Below are 21,814 nucleotides of genomic sequence, written 5' to 3' on the forward strand. Positions count from 1 at the left end.
TTTGTAACTAATTATGATAAATGAAAACTACATGAGTATGGTTAAACATGCATGCCCGGTGTAATGGTTAAATTCTGATGGCATACTGCAGAAAAGTCTTGAGGATTAAGATACTCTCTTTTCTTCTGGGATTATGATGGGCGAGGACTGGTTTCAGTGGACCTACGGCAACTCAGACTCGTCTAATGTCGGGATGAATAGGGCTGTTGGTTTACCCTGAATGTGTAAACTGCTGTAGGCATTGCGCTGCTGCTGCAAAAGCAATTAATATTTGGAAAGTAAACGCTAACCTGGTAGCTGTTTAATCATGTTGTTAGAAATCTAAGGCAGCCCCCTCGTGGCCATTTGTGTTCTGAAACAATTGTTGTTTCAAAACCCCTTTAAAAATAGCCATTGTTTGGAGGAGAAATGAATGCTTCCCAATTTAAAATTTCTACTGTGTACGGTTACACTTGTTGAAGGTGTTGATAACACCAATCACCTGTGGTGCTAATAGAGGTCAAGGCCAGTTTTTGTGGGGTATTGATCTGAAATGATTGAATTGCCAGGAGCAGTTCCCTAAAGCCTGGCCTACAGCGGCAATCCTACTACATGCCTGGCTTCAGCATTGGCAGAGGTATGTTACACGAACAGAATCTGTACTATCCCAAATCTGCGTGGTTGTCTTCTGTCACAGGACACTGACCCTCTGTTTCTTTTGAACTACATTGCACAGAGGGCTGCATATTCTTCCTGGGGCATCTTGAATTTTTTTTTTTAGTTCCTGCCTGTCCCCAGATCCTGTAATGACCTGCAGTCACCTTGTCTTTGCTAACTATCTGCTCAGTTAAATATTAATGTCTTCCAACTGCTTAGCTCAACCTTACTTACATTGTTTTGACTTTAATCCTTATTGGCAGTTGTGGTAACAGAACTCAAAACACAAACAGTGGCTTGAAGAGAAGAGCTGGGTTGTGAAACAGATTGTGAAGAGATGTCATGACAGATGAGAGGTGCTAATGCTAAGATGGATGAGACACAAAGTCGAAAGCACTGAGAAGTTCAGAGGGGAAAAACCCTGTGCTTTAAATTTGGACCAGGTGCCTTTTGTGTAGCAACGGGTCAGAGCTAAAAGCAAAGCATGGCTTCCTGGAGTTATGTGAAGAAGTTCAGTGAATTACGGTTTGGGTTTTTTTGGGGGGGGGGGGGGGGGGGGAATTGCTGGGGTTTTTTTACATTTCTGCGGCCATGCTTGACTGATCCTTCTCTCAGCGTGCTGTGGAAACACCTCTCCGTAGGGACAGAAACCCCTCTGGAAGCAAACCCCTGCTTTGAAGAGGCGCTGCCCATCCTCGCCGGCACTTCTGTGTTTTGCCTAGTAAGAACGGACCCAGTTTATCCGGTTGGTTACGACTGACAGCTGGAAGTTTTTAAGCGTTCTTTTCCGTTTCCGACCTCTCCGGCTGCCACTCTTCTCCAGAGGAAGCCCGGCCAGCCTTCTGGAAAACGGGAGGGTACCGGTCACAGTCATCCCCGCCGCCGGGCACAACCGCGGGTAACGGGAACACCCGGCGGGGCAGCGCCGGAGCCCCACGACCAGCCACTCGCCCGACCGGCGGGGACGCGCCCGCGGGCACCGCCGCACCAGCCCACCCCGGCAGAAACGGCCGCCCAGAGGCGAGGCGGCCCGGCCCGGCCCGGCCCGGCCGCGCAACGGCCCCGGCGCTGCCCGCCCTCCCGTTGCGGCCGCATCGCCCGCGGCTGCCGCTAGCCAATCAGGGCGGCCGCTGCCGGTGACGTTGCGGGGGTTAGCTGCCGGGGAAGTTTGAAATTTCAGCGGGCGGAGCCGCGCGCGCGGGCGGGCAGCATGGCCGAGCCGGGGCCGCCGGGCAGCGCGGAGCCGGCGGGACCGCAGAGGGACGGTCAGGCCGCGCTGCCGGCCGTGCTGCCGGCCGTGAGCAGCGCTGGCCTACGGGAGCGCGCCGAGGAGGCGAAGCCAGGTAGGGGCTCCCTGTCCCGGCGGCCGCCCCGCGGAGAGGAAGGGCGCGGGGCCACCTACGGCCGGGCGCGCCCCGGTTCCGCCGCCGCTCGGAAAGGGAGAGGCGAGCCGCGGGCGGGCCGCTGGCACCGTCCGCCCCGCTTCAGGGCAGTGCAGGCAGGGATGCGCGGCTTGCCCGGGCGGCTCTGCAGCTGCGGAAGGCGACGCTGGAGGCTCCTCCTCGGCGTGAGGCGGCTGCAGCGGGGCGAGGGGCTGTGGGATCAGACCAGGCTGCTCGGAGCTGCTCCCGTCCGGGGCTGGAATACCTGCACGGAGGGAGATTGCGCAACCTCCCCGGGCAACCGGTGCTGCTGCTTGGCCGCCCTTACGGGGAAAGTGTTTCTTGTGTGCAGTCCGCCCCCGTGCAGGTGCCCATAGGGAGGCCGCGGTGCCCAGGGCCGTCCCCAGGCAGCGTTCGTAAGGCTGCTGGTGCGTGGGGTGGGGACCGGGCTAGAAATGGTGCCCTGCGAGGGAACGCAGGGATGTCTTTGGAAATAAACACAGTAAAGTAAAAAAAATTTTTTCTTCTTTTGGTTATGAACTTCTGGTGTATATCTCAGGTGCGTACCGCGGGCATTTAAATCAGCGTCCAGGAACACGTATGTGTTTGAAACACTGACAGAGGAAAAATGCTTCCCGGGAAGCGACTCCCCTGCCCTCTGCCTTTATAGCACAATGTTGGAATATCGGTGCTTTTAGTATCTCTTGACTCTCATTGCTCAGCGCCAGGTCGTTATTCATATGTGGTTATAGGCTTGCAGTTTGTAAACAAAGAGCGAGCTAAATTAAATTGCTTGTTCTGGAATGTATGCTGTGCTCTGGAATTCACAGTGTGGCGTGTTCAGGGTATTGCTGTCATAGCTGCTGGATTTGGTTATGGGTGTGTAGGAAAAAAGTTCTTATTTATGGTGTAAATGTAACATAGCTATAGTTTTACAGGAATCTTAAAATATTTCATAAATCATACTTGATTAAAATCACCTTTTCATTTCCTTCCTTTACATGTTATTACGGTGGTTCTGCTACAAAGAAAAGTTATATTGTCTAAGCACTTCTAATTGGCTCATACACTGGTTCTGATTTTTGTTTTGTTGATTGAGTTTGGCTCCAGATATGTAAGAACTTTAACAAATTCGAGGTCAAAACTGCTAGCTTTCATAACACATCCTGAAATGTAAGGGATGTGTTAGAAATAAAATGTGATTCTTTTTAAATTTTTTTTAGGTATATAGTAAAGGTCAGACTGTAGTCTAATGAAAATGCAGAGGCCTATGGATTGTAAAGAATCAAGTTACGGACAATGAGGGTGTCTTGAGCTGTTATACTAATGAAAAGGGGAAGAAAAAAAAAAAAGACCTGAATCATCATCACCCTTGGTTTACTGCAGTCCTCTCTCTAATATTTTCTGAACTTATGGATGACCAGGCCTGAGAGATACTGTAAGACCAACAGTGACTAAGTTCACTGACTCTGTAATGAGAACACAAGTGGAGACACTTTTTTGGAGACTTCTGAAGGGGTGATGATATTGCATCGAGCCCTTCAAAGTAAAGAATTGGCCAATGTCCATTTAAGTGGGCAAAAAATTACAATGCTGTGTCCCTTCTGTCTAAATATGTTGCTTGGAATTTCCATGGAGACCTGAGGTGTGGAGACGTTGTTATTTGTTAATTTATAGAAATACAAAAAGAATGCTTGTACTGAAGAACAGGAAAAGGCAACTGTGAAAACCCATCTTTAGCTGAGACTAGTATCTGCAGTTTTATTAGGCATTTTACTTATATTTTGCTCTTTGCTCACAGTAATCCTGTGCATTATTTTGGATCAGTTGTATGTGGGATCAGTTGGTTCCAAAATCATTTTGATTATTGCTTGATGTCACGTCTGGGTGATGCAGGCAGTGTACTAACAAGGCATAGTATGTACATGAATGGTAATGTATTACTGAAAGGATTTTAGATCTTGCATATAGAACAAAGTAAATTAGCATGTAACTGCAGCTCAGGGCAGGTGGCAACAAATAAGGAGATCCTCTTTTGGGACAGGGTAAATATTCTGAAGAAGAGAGCAAGTAACCAAGTAAGATAGTCTCTTCACCAAGGATAATTTAAGATGTATTGTAGAAAGCAGGTTTGTGATAGATCTTGGGCTGAACAGGAATTCTTTGGGAATAGAGTGATGATTGCATTGAACTGACAGTTTGTGGAGCTTGCTTTGTTCCCACTCCTCTCCCCAGATCTGCTCCAGGAAGATGATGATTCCTGTAGTGACTATGGCAGTCGTGACAAACCAGGGACTGCTTTAGGAAGGACTGTGCCAGATGGGAATGTGCTTTTTCCAGATATTTTTCACACTGATCATCTTTTGTTTTACGAGCGATTTAAAGCCTACCAGGATTACATCTTGGGTAAGTAATTTCTTAGCAGAGAAAGAACATGTAGTCAGGTTTCTTGCAGTCACTGTTTAAATGATCCAGTTTAAATGGAGTCAATTCTGTATTAAACTGTGAGATGCTCTTAATAACGGAGACTAGAAATGATGTAGTGTACTGCCATCACTTATGCTGTAACCTCAGCTGCTCTAGCTGGTGGACCAGGAGGTAATGGTTTTAATATAAGTAAATAAAATCTGAATGATTGAAAGGAAAAGGTGCTAATACCAAATTCTGTGCCTTGGTTTAACTGATCTTACTAGAACATTTTTGTGTGTAGTAAGACTGTTTAAGATAAGGCACAAGTTAGCTGTTTAATACCACTGGCACTGAAACCTTCAGTACCTGGAAGGCTGAGTACTGGATCTCTTCTTCCAGAGAAGCACAAAACAGATGACTCTCCAGCTCTCTCAGTACTGAGAGAGACAGCAAAAATGCTGACAGTTATCATGAGCAAAACAGAATTAAGTCCAACTTTAGATGTGGTAGAGGAACACTTCAACTGTATTGACTTTCATTATCCAATGATCTTGAAGACTTTTCTTTCTTTCCTTGCATGAATGTACTGTCTTCAATTTCTTTTTAGCTGACTGCAAAGCTTCTGAGGTGAAAGAATTCACAGCTGAGTACCTGGAGAAGGTCCTTGAACCATCTGGATGGCATGCAGTCTGGCGCACTAATGTGTTCGAGGTCCTTGTTGAGGTAAACGGAATGCGGTTGCTCAGGCATTTGTCTCCAATTAACATCGTTTACCTCTGTAACAGACAGATAATTTATCTATGAAGTTTATGAGCTGGTAGAAAATAGTAATGTTTTCATACCTAATTGCCAGTGATGGCTAGAACAATAGGAATTTTTTCAAAGGGCTCCTTGCTTGAAACTGGAAGGGAGAACACCAAGTCAGTGTGAGTGAACCATGAGGTGGAACTCTGTGGGCATAAAGAGGATAAGTACTTGCCAGAGCTGGCTGTTGTAGTCTTTTCAAATATCAGACTCTGATTATTTGTCAGGTTTTTGTCAGTAAAATTCTTCCTTTTAACCCACCTTGGTACTGACAGCAGCTCTTCCGTGTTGCATACTCCTGTCATAGACCCACTGAGGACTGCTGGTTTCGGATACTCCTTTGCTAGGTCTCTCAATGTCCAAGTTATACGTCTTTGTGCAGACCTTGGGTGTTCAAACTTGCAGTTCAATTACACGTTTGAAGAGGGGAAAACTTTGTACCCCCTAGCTTTTCAGCCTAATTAGTGACAAAATGGCTTTCACTGGCCCAGACTAACTCTTTGGATTGTTTGTGTCTTGTGGGCACTTTGAAAAATGAGCCCCAAAGGAGTCCCTAAGAACTGTAAGCTATTGATTTGTTAGTCTGAGGATACTGCTTTTGCCTGTTTTTTAAAAAACAAAACAAAAAAAACAAAATAGGGAAGCAGCTTACTGGCCTTGTATGAGTATTGAGGGATTTGAACGAAGGCTCCAGATGTGTGGTTCTGAGAAGCTTAATTCTGGGGTTGTCACTTCAGCTGAATAGACTGCCTTCACGGTACTATGCAACGTGCATTGGTTTGTGTGGGTCAACTGGCACTTGCAGTATGGCCTGCTGACTTATGCATGTCATGTTAGCCTTCCTCAGCTGTATCTAAGGTTCTGAGAAATCTTAAGAACTATTTGTTCCAACAGGTTGTTGATGTGGAGTACTCAGCTCTGAAAGCCGTTGTGCAACTCAGTGAGCCTTTCCTGTGCGAGTCGCGGGATAGCACCTTTACCTTGGAGTGCATGCAGGAACTCTTGGAGCTGAAGGAGCGTCAGATACCACTGCAGGAGCTGTGGGTTGTGTATGATGAGTCAGGAGAGTTTGACCAGACAGCACTAGCTGTAGAGCATGTCAGGTAGGAAAATGCTCAAGGTTTAAGTTTTGTCTTGAGCAATTACTCTCTGGTAGTATCCAATGGGTGGTGCCCTGAGTTCTTGTGGTCAAGCTGGCAGCTCCACAAGCCAAGCTTTCCAAAGTAAACCTGATGACTGGTAATATGAGGAGGCTGCTCTCAAAGAAAGTCTGTGGTGTCCTCTGCAGGTACAGGTAATCACACAATCACAAGGTACTGCAGCTTATTGCCAGTCTGCTTTCTGTGTCAAAAGTGGGGGGCGGAATTGTGTTGCTTTCCCTCTCTTCTCCACCCCAGATTTCCTTGGGCTGTATCACCTTGCTGGCTCTAGTGCAGTGTTCTTTTTTCTTCTACAACATTTTGGTAGATTTTTTCCTTTTTTTGTGCTATTCTTTTTTTTTCTGCATTTTGCCTCCTCCCCTAAATTTGCTCTTTATTCTTCAGGTATCTGTTCACATCTTACTACTTCTATTTTCTTTTCCTTTCTTTATCATCTCTCTGTCTCTCTTCCATCTCCCTTGCTCTCATGTACTACATGTTGTTTGAAAGCTGTCTATAAATATGCAGTAGAACTGGGTGAAAAAGCTAAAACAGGAGGAATTACCTTCCTGTCTAGAAAATGGGCCATTTCAGAAGTGGTGGGTACAGGAGGAAAAAGGGGAGGAGACACACATTCTGTTGTGAATTACTCGGTAGTAGAGATCTAAGCTTGAATGATGGAGGTGACAAACTCATTGTCAAAAAGAAGGCTTAGCTGAAGGATGCCTGGCCAAAACCAAACAACCAAAAAGCCTCAGGATCTTAGGAGTGTAAGTCTTGTTTTCAAATCCAGCTTTTAGCTGTTCACTCTCTTTTGATGAAAGTGGGAGTCAGGCTGTTTTGAATTTTGAACTTAGATATACAAAATGAAGCTCTTTATGCATGTAAACAACAGACAAGAAAGATAACTTCTGTGTATACTAAATAGTTTACAGGACAGTAACATGGAATTGGAGAGAGGTGATGCTTTGAGATGAATTCTCAAATTGGTTACATTCGCGTTTCCAGTGCTGTGGTCTCTGCTCAGGTAAATGTGGCCTCCTTTGTGTGGTTAAATGCTTACTTTGCTTCAAAAGGTTCTTCTACCAGTGCATCTGGAGGACCTGGGACGAGGAGGAGGAGGATGATTTTGATTACTTTGTGCGATGTGTTGAGCCTCGACTGAGATTGTAAGTGCAACACCTTTGATATTATTAGGGTAGACCCACAGGAAAGGGTGACGTGGGAATAGTGGCACACAACTAGATTTAAAAAAAACCCCTATTCACTAGTAAATCAAAGCAAGTTTGTTCTAACAGCATTCACTGTCTGATGGTCAAAATTTTGGAAAGAGGGTGCAACTGAGGTTGCCTCTTGATTTCTGAACCCTGCTTTTCCCTGTAGTCCTTGACCTTCCATCAGATGGCACTCCAAACCCAGCTATAGCCTTCAAATTGCAGGCATAAGAATTGTAATCCTAATTAAAGCTAGCGTGAGATGCTCTGATACCTCTGGGCATAGAATAAGAACCAGAATGGAACTGAATGTAAACAAAAACTTGTAAATTGGTCATGCTGAAGGAGGAATGCGTGTATTTCTTTCCCTGGTGGGATTAGTCGGCATTAGGTTTTCTGAAGGTGGGTTTTTAATGCTGTCCTGCCACATGGAACTGAAGCAGTGCGGAAGGACACAATCTGGTTATATTTTTGAGGGTGCTAACTAACCAAAGCATACCATAAAGCATACCTGGAACGAATAATTGAAAAGTGATTTTTACTGTAGGTTTTCCCCTGAGATTTGATGCACTATCTTTTTCTTAAGTCTTTCATGAGTTATTTTTCAATGCCTTTTCTTTATTTATTATAACTTAGCATCATGAGTATCCGGAATTTTGTGTGTCATTCAGATTCAGGTTTGATACTGCTATGATGCTGGGGAACTATATCAGTGAATATTTATAACCTACCCTGAAATGCTATTTAGAATATGGCATTACATGTGCTAGAATATAGCATATAGCACGTACTTTACAAAGAAAATTAGTATAATTACCCACACTATAAAGGTGGCTGCAGGCCTTCCTTTCAAACAGGACACTGTGTGACGTTTGAGGACTCTGATATGCCTGTATTTTTCTGATATCATACAAATTAGGAGGAAGTGTATATGGAAATTGTACATGTTTCTGCAGTGTTTATACTTGTATGCTCCAGCAAATGGCTATTCTGTTGTTGAGTTTTTGGAGCCTTATGGAGACTTTGCATGGAATTAAACCAGAATGCAATGATGTGCCATGGGATAATGTTTTTATTAATTTTTAACACTGGGCGTGGCCTTACAGCCATTTTAGCGAGAATCCAAAATGCTTAAACAATGTCTTCGAGCAGAAAAGTAAACGTTTTCCTTTCTTATTCTCCCATACAATGCTTAATACAAAGCCTGTCCTCCAAGCTACACGGATGGTGGTGCTATCGTGTTGTGATCTAAGCACTGATGTGTCAGCTCAGAAATAACATTAATCTTCAATGCATGGAAACATATGATGCTTTAAACTTTTCAGGTATCTGGCATGCACTGTTTTAATGAGAACAGACAGTATCTTTACACTGCACATTAGGTTGTACTAGTCTTCTGAGGCAAGTAAAGCTGTATGAACTGTTTAACTAAAGGTTAAAAAAACAAGATAGTTTTATGCGCTTTCATAGTGACCAGCTCTAAAACGTAGAGCATGCATTACAAAGCCAAATTATGTACAACATTCAGTTTCCTTCAAATATGTTATATTTCTATATTGGTATAAATTCTTCTGCTGTTAATCATGCTGCATTGACTTACTCTGTTGCCTCTGATAACCCCATTGCCAAAATTTTGTGAGGCTCTTTATGTTTCTGTACACCCTATTTATTGGAACTGTATAGATATTGACTGCTCTGACTACAAATTTTCTTGCTCTTTGCAGCATGCTTTAAGTGCACGCTTTAAAGAACCTCTGAAAGTTGAGGGAACATCTTTGCCCTTATTTCATGTAGCCTCTTGAATTAGAGCTATTTATACTGTGTTCACTTGGTTCCCTACAAAAATGGTGTGAGATAATTAAATCTTGTTTTATTTGTATCGTTAATTGCTGTCCAGCTCTTTCGTAGCGACCGTGATTGGTCCTACATGATTGGCCCTGGAGTTCTTGACACTGTCTAGCTGGCAGATGTCCTCATCTTTCTGATGTTGGCAATGCAACTTTGGGCTGGCCTTTTCTGGCCTGCAATTTCATTTGTAGAGGATACTCTTGGGATGGTGCAAAACTTACTATGCAGTGCCTTCACATCTTCATCTGGTGCTGATAATGCCTTTCTTATTCATTCTGCATTTTTGTCCAGGTAGTTGTTTAGATTGTTGCTAATAGACGCTTCACATTATAGGATTTTTCTTCGATTTCAGACGTGATTTTCTCAGTTTTTCTAATAAATGCTTAAAAATAGACTAATTTTTATATCTAATTACCTTTTAAATTCTTACTATTTTTTTATAGTTGTGCTTATGCCTTTGTTTTAGGGTGAGTTTTTGATAATTGTGTATAATCTTTCAAGGTGGATGGGCAACTATTTAGAAAGTAATATGTTTGTGTCTGTTCAGATTTTTGGTTTTGCTGCTTTCAAACAAAATTGAGCACTGTTGATATAGGCTGCAGAGAGTCTTGACTAAAGTACTGAAGCAGAACTCCTCAGGTTCTCTCTGGGTTTGTATTTGATCTTGCAGAATTGTAAATGTGAAATATACTGACCCCTTGCTCTGAATTGCAGGCATTATGACATCCTTGAACACCGTGTACCTTCTGGGCTTGTAGCTGATTACCAGAACTTGTTGTCTCAGTGTGAAGAGCTTTACAGGAAGTTTTTGAATGTGAGGAACAGCATATCAAGCAGTGATTCGGACTCAGAAGTAGAAAACATCTCCATGGTGGAAGGACTAAAATTGTATGAGAAAATAGAGCACTTAAAACAAAAACTAAAACTAATTGAGAATCCTCTGCTGAGGTACTTGGTGGGTTTGTGCAAGGAGGAGGGCCGTATGGGAAACTATACATGGACATTCTTTACTGAAGAAAGAACTGATGGCTTTGTTGCTCTTGTTTTAGGTATGTGTTTGGTTACCAAAAATACAGTGGTCTCCAAGCTAAAGGACTGAGACCAACGGGTACCAAGATCACTCATGTTGTGTCCTCAACCATGATGGCAGGTCTGCTGCAGTCATTGATAAGAGACAAACTTTGCCCTGAATCTTGTGGTGAAGAACTAGAAATACAGGTACAGTAACAGGAATTGTCTGTCTGCTAATACTTTTTTCTCCTCAAGAAACAGTGTGGAAGAATAAGTTAGTTTATCATGTGCAAGATACTACATTTGCACAGTGTTATTTTTTGTCAGTTCAAAAAAAGCACTGTAATTTAAACAATAAGTGGTAAGACTGGATGATACAAATAATTTCTTTTAATTCATTTGTGTCTGCTGAGTACTCTATACAAGCAGTTTCCCTCCTGTGTGTAGGAAATAATGACATAAACCTGTAATAATTCTACAATGAAGCATGGAAAGGCGTAATACTTATTTTTAGTTTTGAAATACCGGTGTTGTCTGATGCTACTGATAATGATCTAGAGTTTGAAGAAAGAAATGTCATTCTGTTGCTTTAATTCTGTGTAGGAGATATGTTTATTTTAGAGCAGTTATGTTTAGTTTTAGTGAATTCAGACAGGACTTAACACTTCAGCAGTTAAGAACAGTCTGGATTCCTTGGGCCCAAATGAAATTGCTTGCTGTATTCTGATCAAGTTCATGAATTACAGATGGCCAAAATGGAGCCACAGGGAAGGTCCTGGATTAACTTTTGGGCTATAAATCAGATTTTCTGACTTGGCAATTGAAAAATGCTCTCACTATGCTTACCCTGGAATTTGCTGGGAAGCAATAAATGTGCAATTTTTCTGTACTATTTGTTTTCCTTTAATACAGAACAGTAATATTTGTGAAGGATATCAGCCTGCCCTCTTTGGACAAGAAAAAGGACCATGTGGACCCCATATTTGCCACTGTAATATCTGAACTCTGTTTTGGGGTGACTTGCACCAGGAGTGAAGGGTTATGTCAGTGTTCAGACCAGCTCCAATCTAGTTGCTGAGTTGTTTTTGTTTTTTATTTTCTTTACATTCTGTCATCAATTTCTTCAGTAATTGATGGCAAGTCACTTGAGGCACAATTCAAACATTGGCCTGGAGCCAAGGCCATACTGAGGTTTGCTTTCTGGTGCATATGCTCTTCAATCTGTGTCTCTGCCCCAGTTTTCTCATGGGGGAATGGACATGACACAAACAAAGGAATGTTTTAAGGCTGTTTTTGCCCAGAGTGTGCTATGATTCTTGAATTCAAAGTAGAAATTGTGTATTATTGGTGCCATTAAAAAGGGTTTCTTTTAAGCAAAAGCAGCAACATTTAATTGAAAAGCAAGCTTTAAGGGCATAAATGCATCCATTTTTATAGCATTCTTCAGGAGCCGATTATATTGTTTGTCTTTTACAGTTTCACAATGATCCACTGGCAGCTGTAAATGCCTGTTACGAAGGAGACACAGTCATCATCTGTCCTGGTCATTATGTTGTAGATGGCGTGTTCTGCATTGCTGATTCAGTTGAACTAGAAGGTAGGTTTGCTAGCATGAAAGTCCTTAAAACAAAGTAAACAATGTCTTAAACTAGGTCTGCAGAAGGATTTACTTTTTGCAGAGTTTGGCGGGAGCATTTGCTTTTTTTCTTCAAAGTGTTCCTATTTCTGCTTGTAGAGCCATTATCTAATGCAGGATGGAGTAAGCTGTTTCATTAGCTATAGTTACTGCTTCAAATAAACTGCAAATTTTGCTGATTAATAGCAAATTCATCATTTCCTCCTAACTATTTGTCTGGATAAATCCTGATTATATAGATAATAGAGACGATTCAACAGAAATATGAGGGACTTGATTTTGTTTCATCTAGGGAGCACAAAAGTCATTCTGAGAGGCTTCAGTTTTTAGAGCCAGTAACTTAAGAGTACTTGAGAGATGTCCTTGTTCTTTGCATGTCTTAATGTGCTTCAGAGGTATACTCTGAGACTCGCTGCCAGCATAGCACTGGTGAATACAGAGGGAAAGAGCCAAGTGCTATCAGAACTTAGTTTATGGCGCTTGCTGCATGTCAGCGATGTGTGTGGGGGCTACCAATGTGAATCTGCGTTATGTGAAGCGCATGGGTAGAGGAGGGAGCTGTTAATTTAACATGTGTATTCTGTAGAAACAGACACAGCATACGTGATTCCATTTTTCTTGCAAAATATTTGAAATACTTCTTCTGCCTTGTCTAGGATATGTTGCTATCTCTTCCTCACAATTCCTGATTTCTCAGTGTAATTCTTCTGCTTTAGGCATGCACGCTCTGTTGCAGTGTAATAGTCTGTAGACTGGGGCTTGTGCAGCTGTTCAGATACTTATTTAGCTGCATTTTTATCTTGTCAAAACTTCTTAATGGGCAGAAGGCTGGGAGTTTAATTTCCTGCTGTTCTGGACTTTATTTTTCTTGCCCTTCTTGTTTTATGAGTGTCATTTTCTTTCTTGCCCTTCTCTTGTGTATGTTTGATTTATACAGATATGCATGCTGATAGACAATGCACCTGCAGGATAAAGGACCTCAAAGTGCTTTATTTATCTGCAAGAATGACATTGTTCTAAAATTGTGTGGGGTTATATTTATTGCTTTTCTAGCTTTGAGGAAACAGTAATACAAATGCTGCAATAGCACACCTATTAAAGGATGAGCTGCTCTATTTTAAGGAGCAAGGCATATAAATATGTATCTTTAGTACGAACCACTCTCTGAATAATGAGTACATGTCAGGGTATTTAATCTTCTTATAGGGACTCCTGTTAGAGAAGTTTTTATAGCAGTAATAGCAGCCAAAAACGTTTGAAGTAGGAGCATCAAGAAAAATTTTGCTGGCACTAATCTGAGCAGCTGGCCATTTTGGTGGCTTTGTTGGGATGAAGGGGTGACTCATCAAAGATACAATGTCACTTTGCTTAGTAGAGGTTTTATTTTTTTCCAGCCACTGTGCAAGTCAGTACTAAGGTTGAAAGTATGAGGATTAGTAAGTCAGGGATAAATAAAAACTTACAAGAACTAAGTAAGGTTGAAGCAGTAGCAGCTGCAGGAAATCATGGCAAGGATAACTTTAACACTTGACAAAAATGTGTAGCAAAGGCATCTAAGAACTTCCCTTCTGCTTGTGCAGTAGTTGTTCAAGCTGGATGGGAACCTGTAGCATCAGCCCATCTAATATCTGTCATCAGTGTTACTGGATGAGAATTGCCTTTAGGTCCTGCGGAGTCACTTAGCTTACAGGCAGGGCATACAGCCGTGACCGCACTGTGTATTGAATGCCACTTGGCGGCAGGTGACTCTTTCCTTCTCTATTCCTTGTCTTGTCACCAGCTTCCTTCTTACTACTGGAGCGGCTGCTTCAGAGGTGAGGTGTAAAGCAAGCTAAAAGCATGGCTAGGAAAACTGCAGGTAGTCTGTAGGACAGTTGTTCCTAAAAATCTTGCCTTGGCTAATAACCTCTTTCTGTAGTGGTGTGAAGTGAAACTAGATCTGCTGCTTGCTGTCCTGTGGTGCTCTCTTTTTATGTACTGGAAGTAAACTGCCCCATGCCACCTCCTCCCCAGGGGTGACCATAAATCAGTAGCAGTGGGAAAAGATTTCTAGATAGTATAGTGTGGTGAAGGATCAGTCACTTAACTTTGCATTAAATCTGCTGTCTTTAAAACTTTCCGCCAACACTTGTTCAAAGGTTTTTTTTCTTTTTTTAACCTTTCTACTTGCACGTTACAGTATTTATTTATATACTTGGTTAAAAGCTAGCATCTTGCTCAGGCACTACTTATCTGAGTTTGTGTGTGCTTTCAGAAAATGATAGGACTTGTGCTGCTTTAATAGACGTTGCATTATTGCTTTCCTTATCATGATTCTTGTCAGTGACAAGCAATAAAAGCTTTACATGCTCATAAATTTCCCTGTAAGTGGTTGAATGCTGACAACTGTGGATGGTTTAGTAAATCAATGCTGGCATATGCTTGTGAAAGTTTCTTTTTAATCTGAATTAATCTGGAAGCCCATGTAACACAGGAACATTAAATTTTGACCCAAGTCTCATTTAAATAGGGAAGCTGAGTGAAGCTTACTAACAACATGAAGTCCTCTGCACTTGCTTCCTTGTATTGTGGTGGTGACTGCTTTTTCCCTCGTGCTCTTTGGAACCTCTGCCTGCTCTAGTGAACTTCTGTACTTTGAAAGCAGACTGCAGGTGCCTGGGTGTCCTTGGTTAGTGCATCTCCCTGCTCTGTTGTAACTTTTGGGAGTGAGAACTTTGGCCTTGGAAAATGTGAGCTCAGTTAGCCTTTTGTTCAACTGTCTAAAATAACTTTGCATTTTATTGTGTGTCATTCAAGTAAGGTAACTTTTGAGTTTGGTTTTGAGTGCCTGTACCTTGGTACAGAGGGGATGTAAGGTGTAGCCTGGCCACTGGGTGGAAAATCCTATTTGAGATATTAGATCTCAAGTTTTAAACCTCCATATTTAATTTAAATGTCTGTTGTGTACTGAGCACCTGACTGTTACCCGTTATTCATGAAACTTGCATTTTTCACCTCTGCTCTAAGGCTATGGCCTGCCAGATGATATAGTGATAGAAAAACGAGGGAAAGGAGACAACTTTGTTGACTGTACAGGAGCCAATATAAGGATCTCCAGTTTGAAGTTAGTGCAACATGATGCTGTGGAAGGGATTTTAAGTAAGTATAAAAGCATCTTGACCTTTTTGTGAATCTTTCGTAATTTACTGTTAGAATTAAAGCTGGGACCCAGTGTTAGAGTTTACTAGCAACTGTTGTTTACTCTACAACAAAATGTTGGAGAGAGGAGCCCTACAGGTATAAATATCAAGGCTTCCCCTTTTTTTAACTTGCTTATAATGTGAACATCAAAGTAACTTCTACTCTTTGTACTTTTAAGCTATTGTGGCTCTTGCATTTTATTCTTATACTTGGATAAGATCATTTGACTTGATCATTTTTCTGCTGTTAAGGCAACCTGACTCTTACTGCTGCCCAGCCTGTGTCAGGCTACCTGGAAAAGGAAATAATTCCTCTTTCCACAAAAGAACCCCCAAGGCAATATTCAGCTGTAGTTGAACCCAGCCAGCTCTCCATTGAGGAATAGCATGGGCTGTAGAAGTAGCATAGAACTTTGCTGCAGCACATTCAAACTGAGGCTCAAATAATCCTGAGTTGTATCCAATGAGTTTACTGGCCGTGGCCTTCTGTCTTTGCAGAAGGTGCTAATTAATACTTTGCTTCAACAGATATTTGGTTTTAAACATGTTAAAATGTTTATTAACACCTGCATACATGTATTTAATACCTTATTAATTCAAAAGTCTCTTAGGAATGTAACGAAAAGAATAGTTGCTGTCACTTTAAAAAAAAAAAAGGCCCAAAAACCTCTAAGACAAATCTTTGACTAGTGCTCCCTTGCAGCAGTGTTCCTGCTTATACTAGAAAAATAGCCTGAGTTCAAACCATGCGTGAGAAAATCAGTAAAATTAACCTGAAGTGGATAAAATTAAAATAGTAATTTTATCACACTGCAAAAATGCTACAAGTCCATCTATCTGTAGGAGGGGTTTGCCTTTGCATAACCAGTTCATTTAACAATATTTGTTTTCTGTGTATGTAGATGTCCATCATGGGAAAACCATCCTGGAGAATTGTGTGTTACAGTGTGAAACTACAGGCATAACAATACGAACATCAGCTGAGCTATTAATGAAAAACTCAGATCTGTATGGTGCCAAGGTACAAACAAATTCTTAACTCTGGCTTATTTCCTAAATTAAAATAAAGGTTTCTGCTTGGAAATAATACAGTCAGTAACGGGGTGACTTCTGTCGCTCTTGAGAGAACCTTTACAAATTCATTTGAGAGCTACATGTTATTGAGTTTGAGATTGGTCCCAGGGGTCTTGTAGCCTCCAATAGTATTCAGTGAAGTGTCTCATGCTGATTTGTGTGTGATGATATGAAAATGATGTAGTAACAGGGGACATCTGTGAAATAATTGTTGCTGCATTGCTGGACTGATTCATGTCCTGCAATGTTTTAAAGTGACCTTCTGTTTTCTCTGCCCATAAATAATTTTCTCATTAAACCTTGCATTTGTCCTGCAAATGAAATGCCCTTTTTGGACACCTTGTCCATTGATTCTTACAGAAAGATGATAAACACAGAATTGAACTCCGATTAGGACATTTCAAAGAGTGGTGATGCTTTGAGTGTTGAGGTGGATGACTAAAGAACAAGTAAAGTAATGTGAAGCTGTGCAGTTACTCTTCATCAGAGCTTTTATGGACTGCTGGCAATAATGTTATCCATGGGGCCTCAGCCTTGGTTATTGCTGCTTAAGTTAGTTAACAAAGCCGTGAAGCTGGCGTGGTAACGCAATTTTGCATTGTGCAAACTGGTAGATGAACACAAAGATCCATAATGGAGTTGGCAAGTTAGATTGGAAATGTGCCTGAACTATTTGTTGAACAGCCATCAATTTTATCTTGTAGGGTGCTGGTGTGGAAATATATCCAGGTAGTACATGCACTCTGTTAGACAACGGCATACACCACTGCAAGGAGGGAATACTTATAAAGGTCAGTTCAAGGCAGAATGTACTTGTTTTTCAAGAGCTTATAGCTGCTAGAATTAATGCAAATAACTTGTGTTTAGCTTGGCTTATAACCTTGCTGCCTTATGGTAGAACTCTTATATGTCACATACGATGATGATGGTACTTGTTTGCCTTGGATTGGTCCACCAAAGCAGTATACTTGTTTTATTTCTTATCTGCCAGAAAGAAAATGCCTTTGCAATGTCACTTGCATAGGCAAATAATAAAATTCTAGCCAACACATAGAACTGATTCCACCTAAAACTGGAATATTTTGCATCCCTTTAGCTGGACATAACATGTTGGATTTCCATTTCTTTGCTGTAGAACTTTTTAGATGAACTTTATGACATCCCCAAGATAACCATGGTCAATAATATGATCCATAATAATGAAGGATATGGTGTGGTCCTGGTTAGACCAACAACGCCATCTGATGTAATGGATGCTTCAGCAGAGAGAGCAAAAGGTATTTTTCTCTTCCTAGAAGAAACTCCTAAAACTAGTTAATCTCGTATACCCAGGTTTTTGGATTGCATAATTCATAATCAAGTCTCTTAGATTTTCTGATAACGTCTAGATTGATTTAGCTGAAATAAAACTTCATAACTCTCAGAACACCGGAATTTCCTAAAGGATGAGCTTGCTGCAGAGAAATACTGTGAATGTCTGCGCTTCATGGTGTGTGTGCACTTTCATTGGAAAGTCCTTACGAACCTGATCTGCTCTCCCTACTAAGCAGAGCCTGTATGACTGATGGCCTTCTTGGGTCATACAGAAACAAGAGCGTGACCAGCAAGAAAGCAGATACGGCTTCTCTTACAGCTCTTCTGGTTCATGATAATTCTCTGCTCATTTTTTCTTTCGTGCATTAGAGCTGAGACATGCTCCCAGCACAGAATTTTTTTCTCTGCAGTAAATAAAATGTGACAACTGTATTTCTCATATTATGTCTTATTCAAGAAGAACTGTCACTGTGCAATGTGTAAACCCACTGTAATTTTCCCTAACATCACTATCGCTTGGCAACTTGAAGTCATTTCAAGAAGAAACCTTTGCCTTAAGCATCTTGCACTGTATTTGGAATATGTGGCTGTCACTGAGTAGTTATCCAAGAAGTGAGTGGGATGAGGTGAAAATGTTAAGCCTGAAGAAAATTTATTTCTAGGAGTTTTAAATGATTTGGCTGTTTTGTGTGATTGTTGATGGCATTCTTATTGTTTCCTGACTTAGGGAATACACAGCCTACCCAGTCAGATGATGGGACAGCCTGTGTAGAGGGCTTCAGGCAAGAAGAGCTACCTGAATGTATAACTGATGAGTTGGAGCTTTATGAGCAAGCTGAGATTTCTGAACAAACTGAGGGCAATTATGAAATCGCAAATGAACTCGGGGCTACTTCTGCAAAGAAAAGCCAGATGCGCAAGAAGAGACTGAGTGAACTGGGAATCACAGAAGCTGATGACAACTTAATGTCACAGGAAATGTTTGTTTCTATTGTGGGCAATCAGTTCAAATGGAATGGGAAGGGAAGTTTTGGTACCTTTCTTTTCTGACTGTCCTGACTCCTAATGGCATTGCAATAAGAGATTTGCACAAGCTATTACTTTCACTGCTGCTTTCCAAGGAGTTAATCTGTTCCATTAGCCTACCATAATGTTACTAAAATGTGACAAATATTTATTAATAGTATATATATTGCATGTGGAAACGTTGCTTCCTTGCTCCACGTATGGATAACATGGTAGAAAACAGAACTCTGGCATGGAGACTGTGCATGTATTCTGCCAATCTACATGCTGCTGCTTTGCTAGCTCCCTAATGATTTTTTTTAGCGTATTTATTTAACTTCTCATTGTAAAAAAAATAAAATTTTCAAAAAAGAAAATACAGATAGGGTTCATCATGAAAGAGTGGACAACAAATGCGCAGCAATTAGTGGTACATCTTCCTCCCTATTTTTTTAAAGTGTCATTAGTCTGCAGCTGACTCCTATAAGAGATTGACATACTTTTTGATTTTTTTACATTGAACTGAAGCTAGTGAAATGCTCTTTCTTAGGAATGTGGTGGTTGGCTGCCATGTTTCATACTTGAAGGATATTCTAGAAAATTTAGCATTTGAAGGGTGGCATCATTCAGTCTTTTGTGGCTTTCTGTGGCCAGCTGTTTACTTCCAACAGCTACTGGTATCTGTGCACCTTTTCCTTAGGCTGGACAGCATCTAACTAAACTCCATTAATCTGAATAAAGAGAAATCAAAATAGATGTCTCTCTGCCTATTAGTGTTATTCATACTGTACCTTTCAGTGCATTATTCTAAAATTTTTAAAACTGTATGCCACTTGTAGCAGCTGAGGTTTTGGAAATGAATGGAAAATTTAAAAAATTACTTTCCACTGCAATCTTATCAGCCCACAGCTGTGGAACATTCAGTAAAACAAAGGCACTTCAGTGGCTCGCTGTTGCACATTATTAGTTATTAATTGAGGGAAAAATTGGAAGGACTGCCTGATTGAGGATTCTTCCTTTTCAGTGCCTCTCTGATTTTTCATTACAAATCCAGATGCCTTCTTCAAAGTTCTGTACTGTCTTCAAGAGTTGTAGGTCAGTTTTGAACTGGTGTGTGAAATGTATGTAGGAAAATACGAACTCCTAAGTGATTCAGGATGTCCTATGAAACAGAATCAAATACGGTGTTAAGAAGGGAAAAGCATGGTGCCAGCAAATTGACTTTGGAATATTTTCTGGAAGTAGCTTAGCAGTTGTATGCCTTCACTAGAAATGAATGCGTTGCCTAGAAGTGGGTGTGAATAGTCTACCCCAGATTTTTCACTCTAGCCATTCTTAAATTGAGATGACAATCAAAATTCACTTCAGTACATGATTTGTTTTAGTGTGAGCAGCTGATAGAAAGGAAAAGAGAACGGTGTAATTTACAAGCATTTTTTCCATTTTGTGAACCACAGAGTTCATTGCAGCTTTCCTAGCCCACTGCTTCTGTTTTGTTCTGCTCAGGACACTTGACTTCAGGACTAACCTTTGCATTTTGATGAACGTAAATGCCATTGAGGTATCTCAACATGCACAAACCCACAAATGTTTGACACTTAGTGACTATAAAGAAATACTTGAGTCAAGTGTAAGCCTAATGCTAAGACCGGCGGTAGTTTAGTATCTTAAGCTATTCATCAGGCCACATGTCATGTTTCATGCTTTGATGTTATGCCTTTATTTCCCAAGTGTAATCCTTATTAAAGGACTGGGGCTAAAAACTAATTTTGTGGTTCTTTCCTCTCATCTTTTCAAAACCGTAATTCTGAGTGAGCTGCCTTCATGATGTGTAGGTAGCATTTCTTTCTCTTGCACTTCATTTTAAGGCTGGCTTATCTCTTGACAGCCTCTTATCTCCCTTTTTTAAAATTCAGCGTTGCATTTATGAGGATACCAATAAAAATGTAACTTTTCTGCTTTCAATACCAGCACAGTTTTGCCTGTTCCTGTGCCAGATGCCAATGGTGATTCTATTGTGCAGGTTGTCCGTAGGTCAGGGAGCAAAATGTGCCACGCTGAGGCTGCTAGTACAACTTCCAGCCATTTCCTCTGTGCAGGAATTGTATTATAAAATTGTGGTTAAAGTCTTGATGACACTTGAGCCTCAGGGGACTGAGCTTTGAATGGAGCCTTCTCATCTCAGAGTTTTGTCCTTCCAATCACTGATGTCACTGATAAATGTAAGTTTCTTTATTTTGCAGCTTTAGTTCCCCTTTGAAGTGCAGGAGGATGTTTAAAGGGAAAGAACTGTTGACTAACACAAGGTTTGTACACTCAACTTGGAGCGCTGCATTTTGTTAGCAGATTATATGTTTGAAATTATAAATTCAGTTTCTCCTCTGTAAATATTTTTCTTAAATTTTATTTTTTCTTACATTTTTAAATTTTCTTAAATTTCTTAATTTTTTCTTAAAGTTATTTGATGTTATAGCGATGACTACTGATCTACTCTCCTCTCTGAATGTTCTCTGCCTCCTAAATGAGAAACTAATTCTGGAATGCTTTATTACATAGCTGTCAAAGAAAAACTGGTGAAAACTTTTAGTTTCCAGAAATGTTTAAGCAGCTGCAAAATAACTTTCTCCTTATGTATCTAGCCTGTTGTTTTTGGACTTACTACATTTTATGTTTATTAAATGTGCAGTTAAGTCTACCCCATGGCTTACCTAGCTGGTCCTGACCCCATTTCATTGTTTGTCTGGCCTTTCCACTATTTAGTCCTTTGTCAAAGCTTGGCAACCTTGAGCTTTGTCTTTAACCCTTTCCCCGTCCCTTCATGTCTTTTCTGAGTAGATAAATTACTGCCATACAAATATTTCCAGGAGGCATAAGCTGCATGGAGCATGTCTTGTCCCTGCTTATCATACCTGAACCCTGGACAGTAACGCATGACAAATTGTATTAATCTCACCTTTCTGACAGCTGAATCCACTTTTCCCAAAGGATTCCTAGACAACACAGATTCTGGTAATTAAGCATTGAGATTTACATGTTCTCATCTAGGTTAATAAAAATGATACGTTCTAGGCAAAAGATTTTACAACTGTAGCTGTGACCCTAGAGTATATGAAACAGCTCTTGAGGCAAATCAGTTGAGTTGGAGCTTCTAGTTTAAAACTCA

General features: G+C 41.0%; 1 protein-coding gene across 1 annotated transcript; it reads left to right on the plus strand.

Moving 5' to 3' along the window:
* The first annotated feature begins 1,846 nt into the window (after positions 1 to 1,846).
* Positions 1,847 to 21,596, plus strand: SHCBP1 (SHC binding and spindle associated 1). Its single transcript, XM_075511040.1, has 13 exons — positions 1,847 to 1,979; positions 4,254 to 4,424; positions 5,035 to 5,150; positions 6,126 to 6,334; positions 7,447 to 7,539; positions 10,147 to 10,380; positions 10,482 to 10,650; positions 11,920 to 12,040; positions 15,086 to 15,217; positions 16,161 to 16,279; positions 17,037 to 17,123; positions 17,468 to 17,609; positions 18,374 to 21,596. The coding sequence occupies exons 1-13, from the start codon at positions 1,847 to 1,849 to the stop codon at positions 18,694 to 18,696; spliced, it is 2,049 nt and encodes a 682-aa protein (XP_075367155.1). The 3' UTR covers positions 18,697 to 21,596.
* The last annotated feature ends 218 nt before the right edge of the window (positions 21,597 to 21,814 follow it).

This window comes from Mycteria americana, chromosome 8 (assembly GCF_035582795.1).
Source record: "Mycteria americana isolate JAX WOST 10 ecotype Jacksonville Zoo and Gardens chromosome 8, USCA_MyAme_1.0, whole genome shotgun sequence".
In the NCBI taxonomy this organism is placed as follows: domain Eukaryota; kingdom Metazoa; phylum Chordata; class Aves; order Ciconiiformes; family Ciconiidae; genus Mycteria; species Mycteria americana.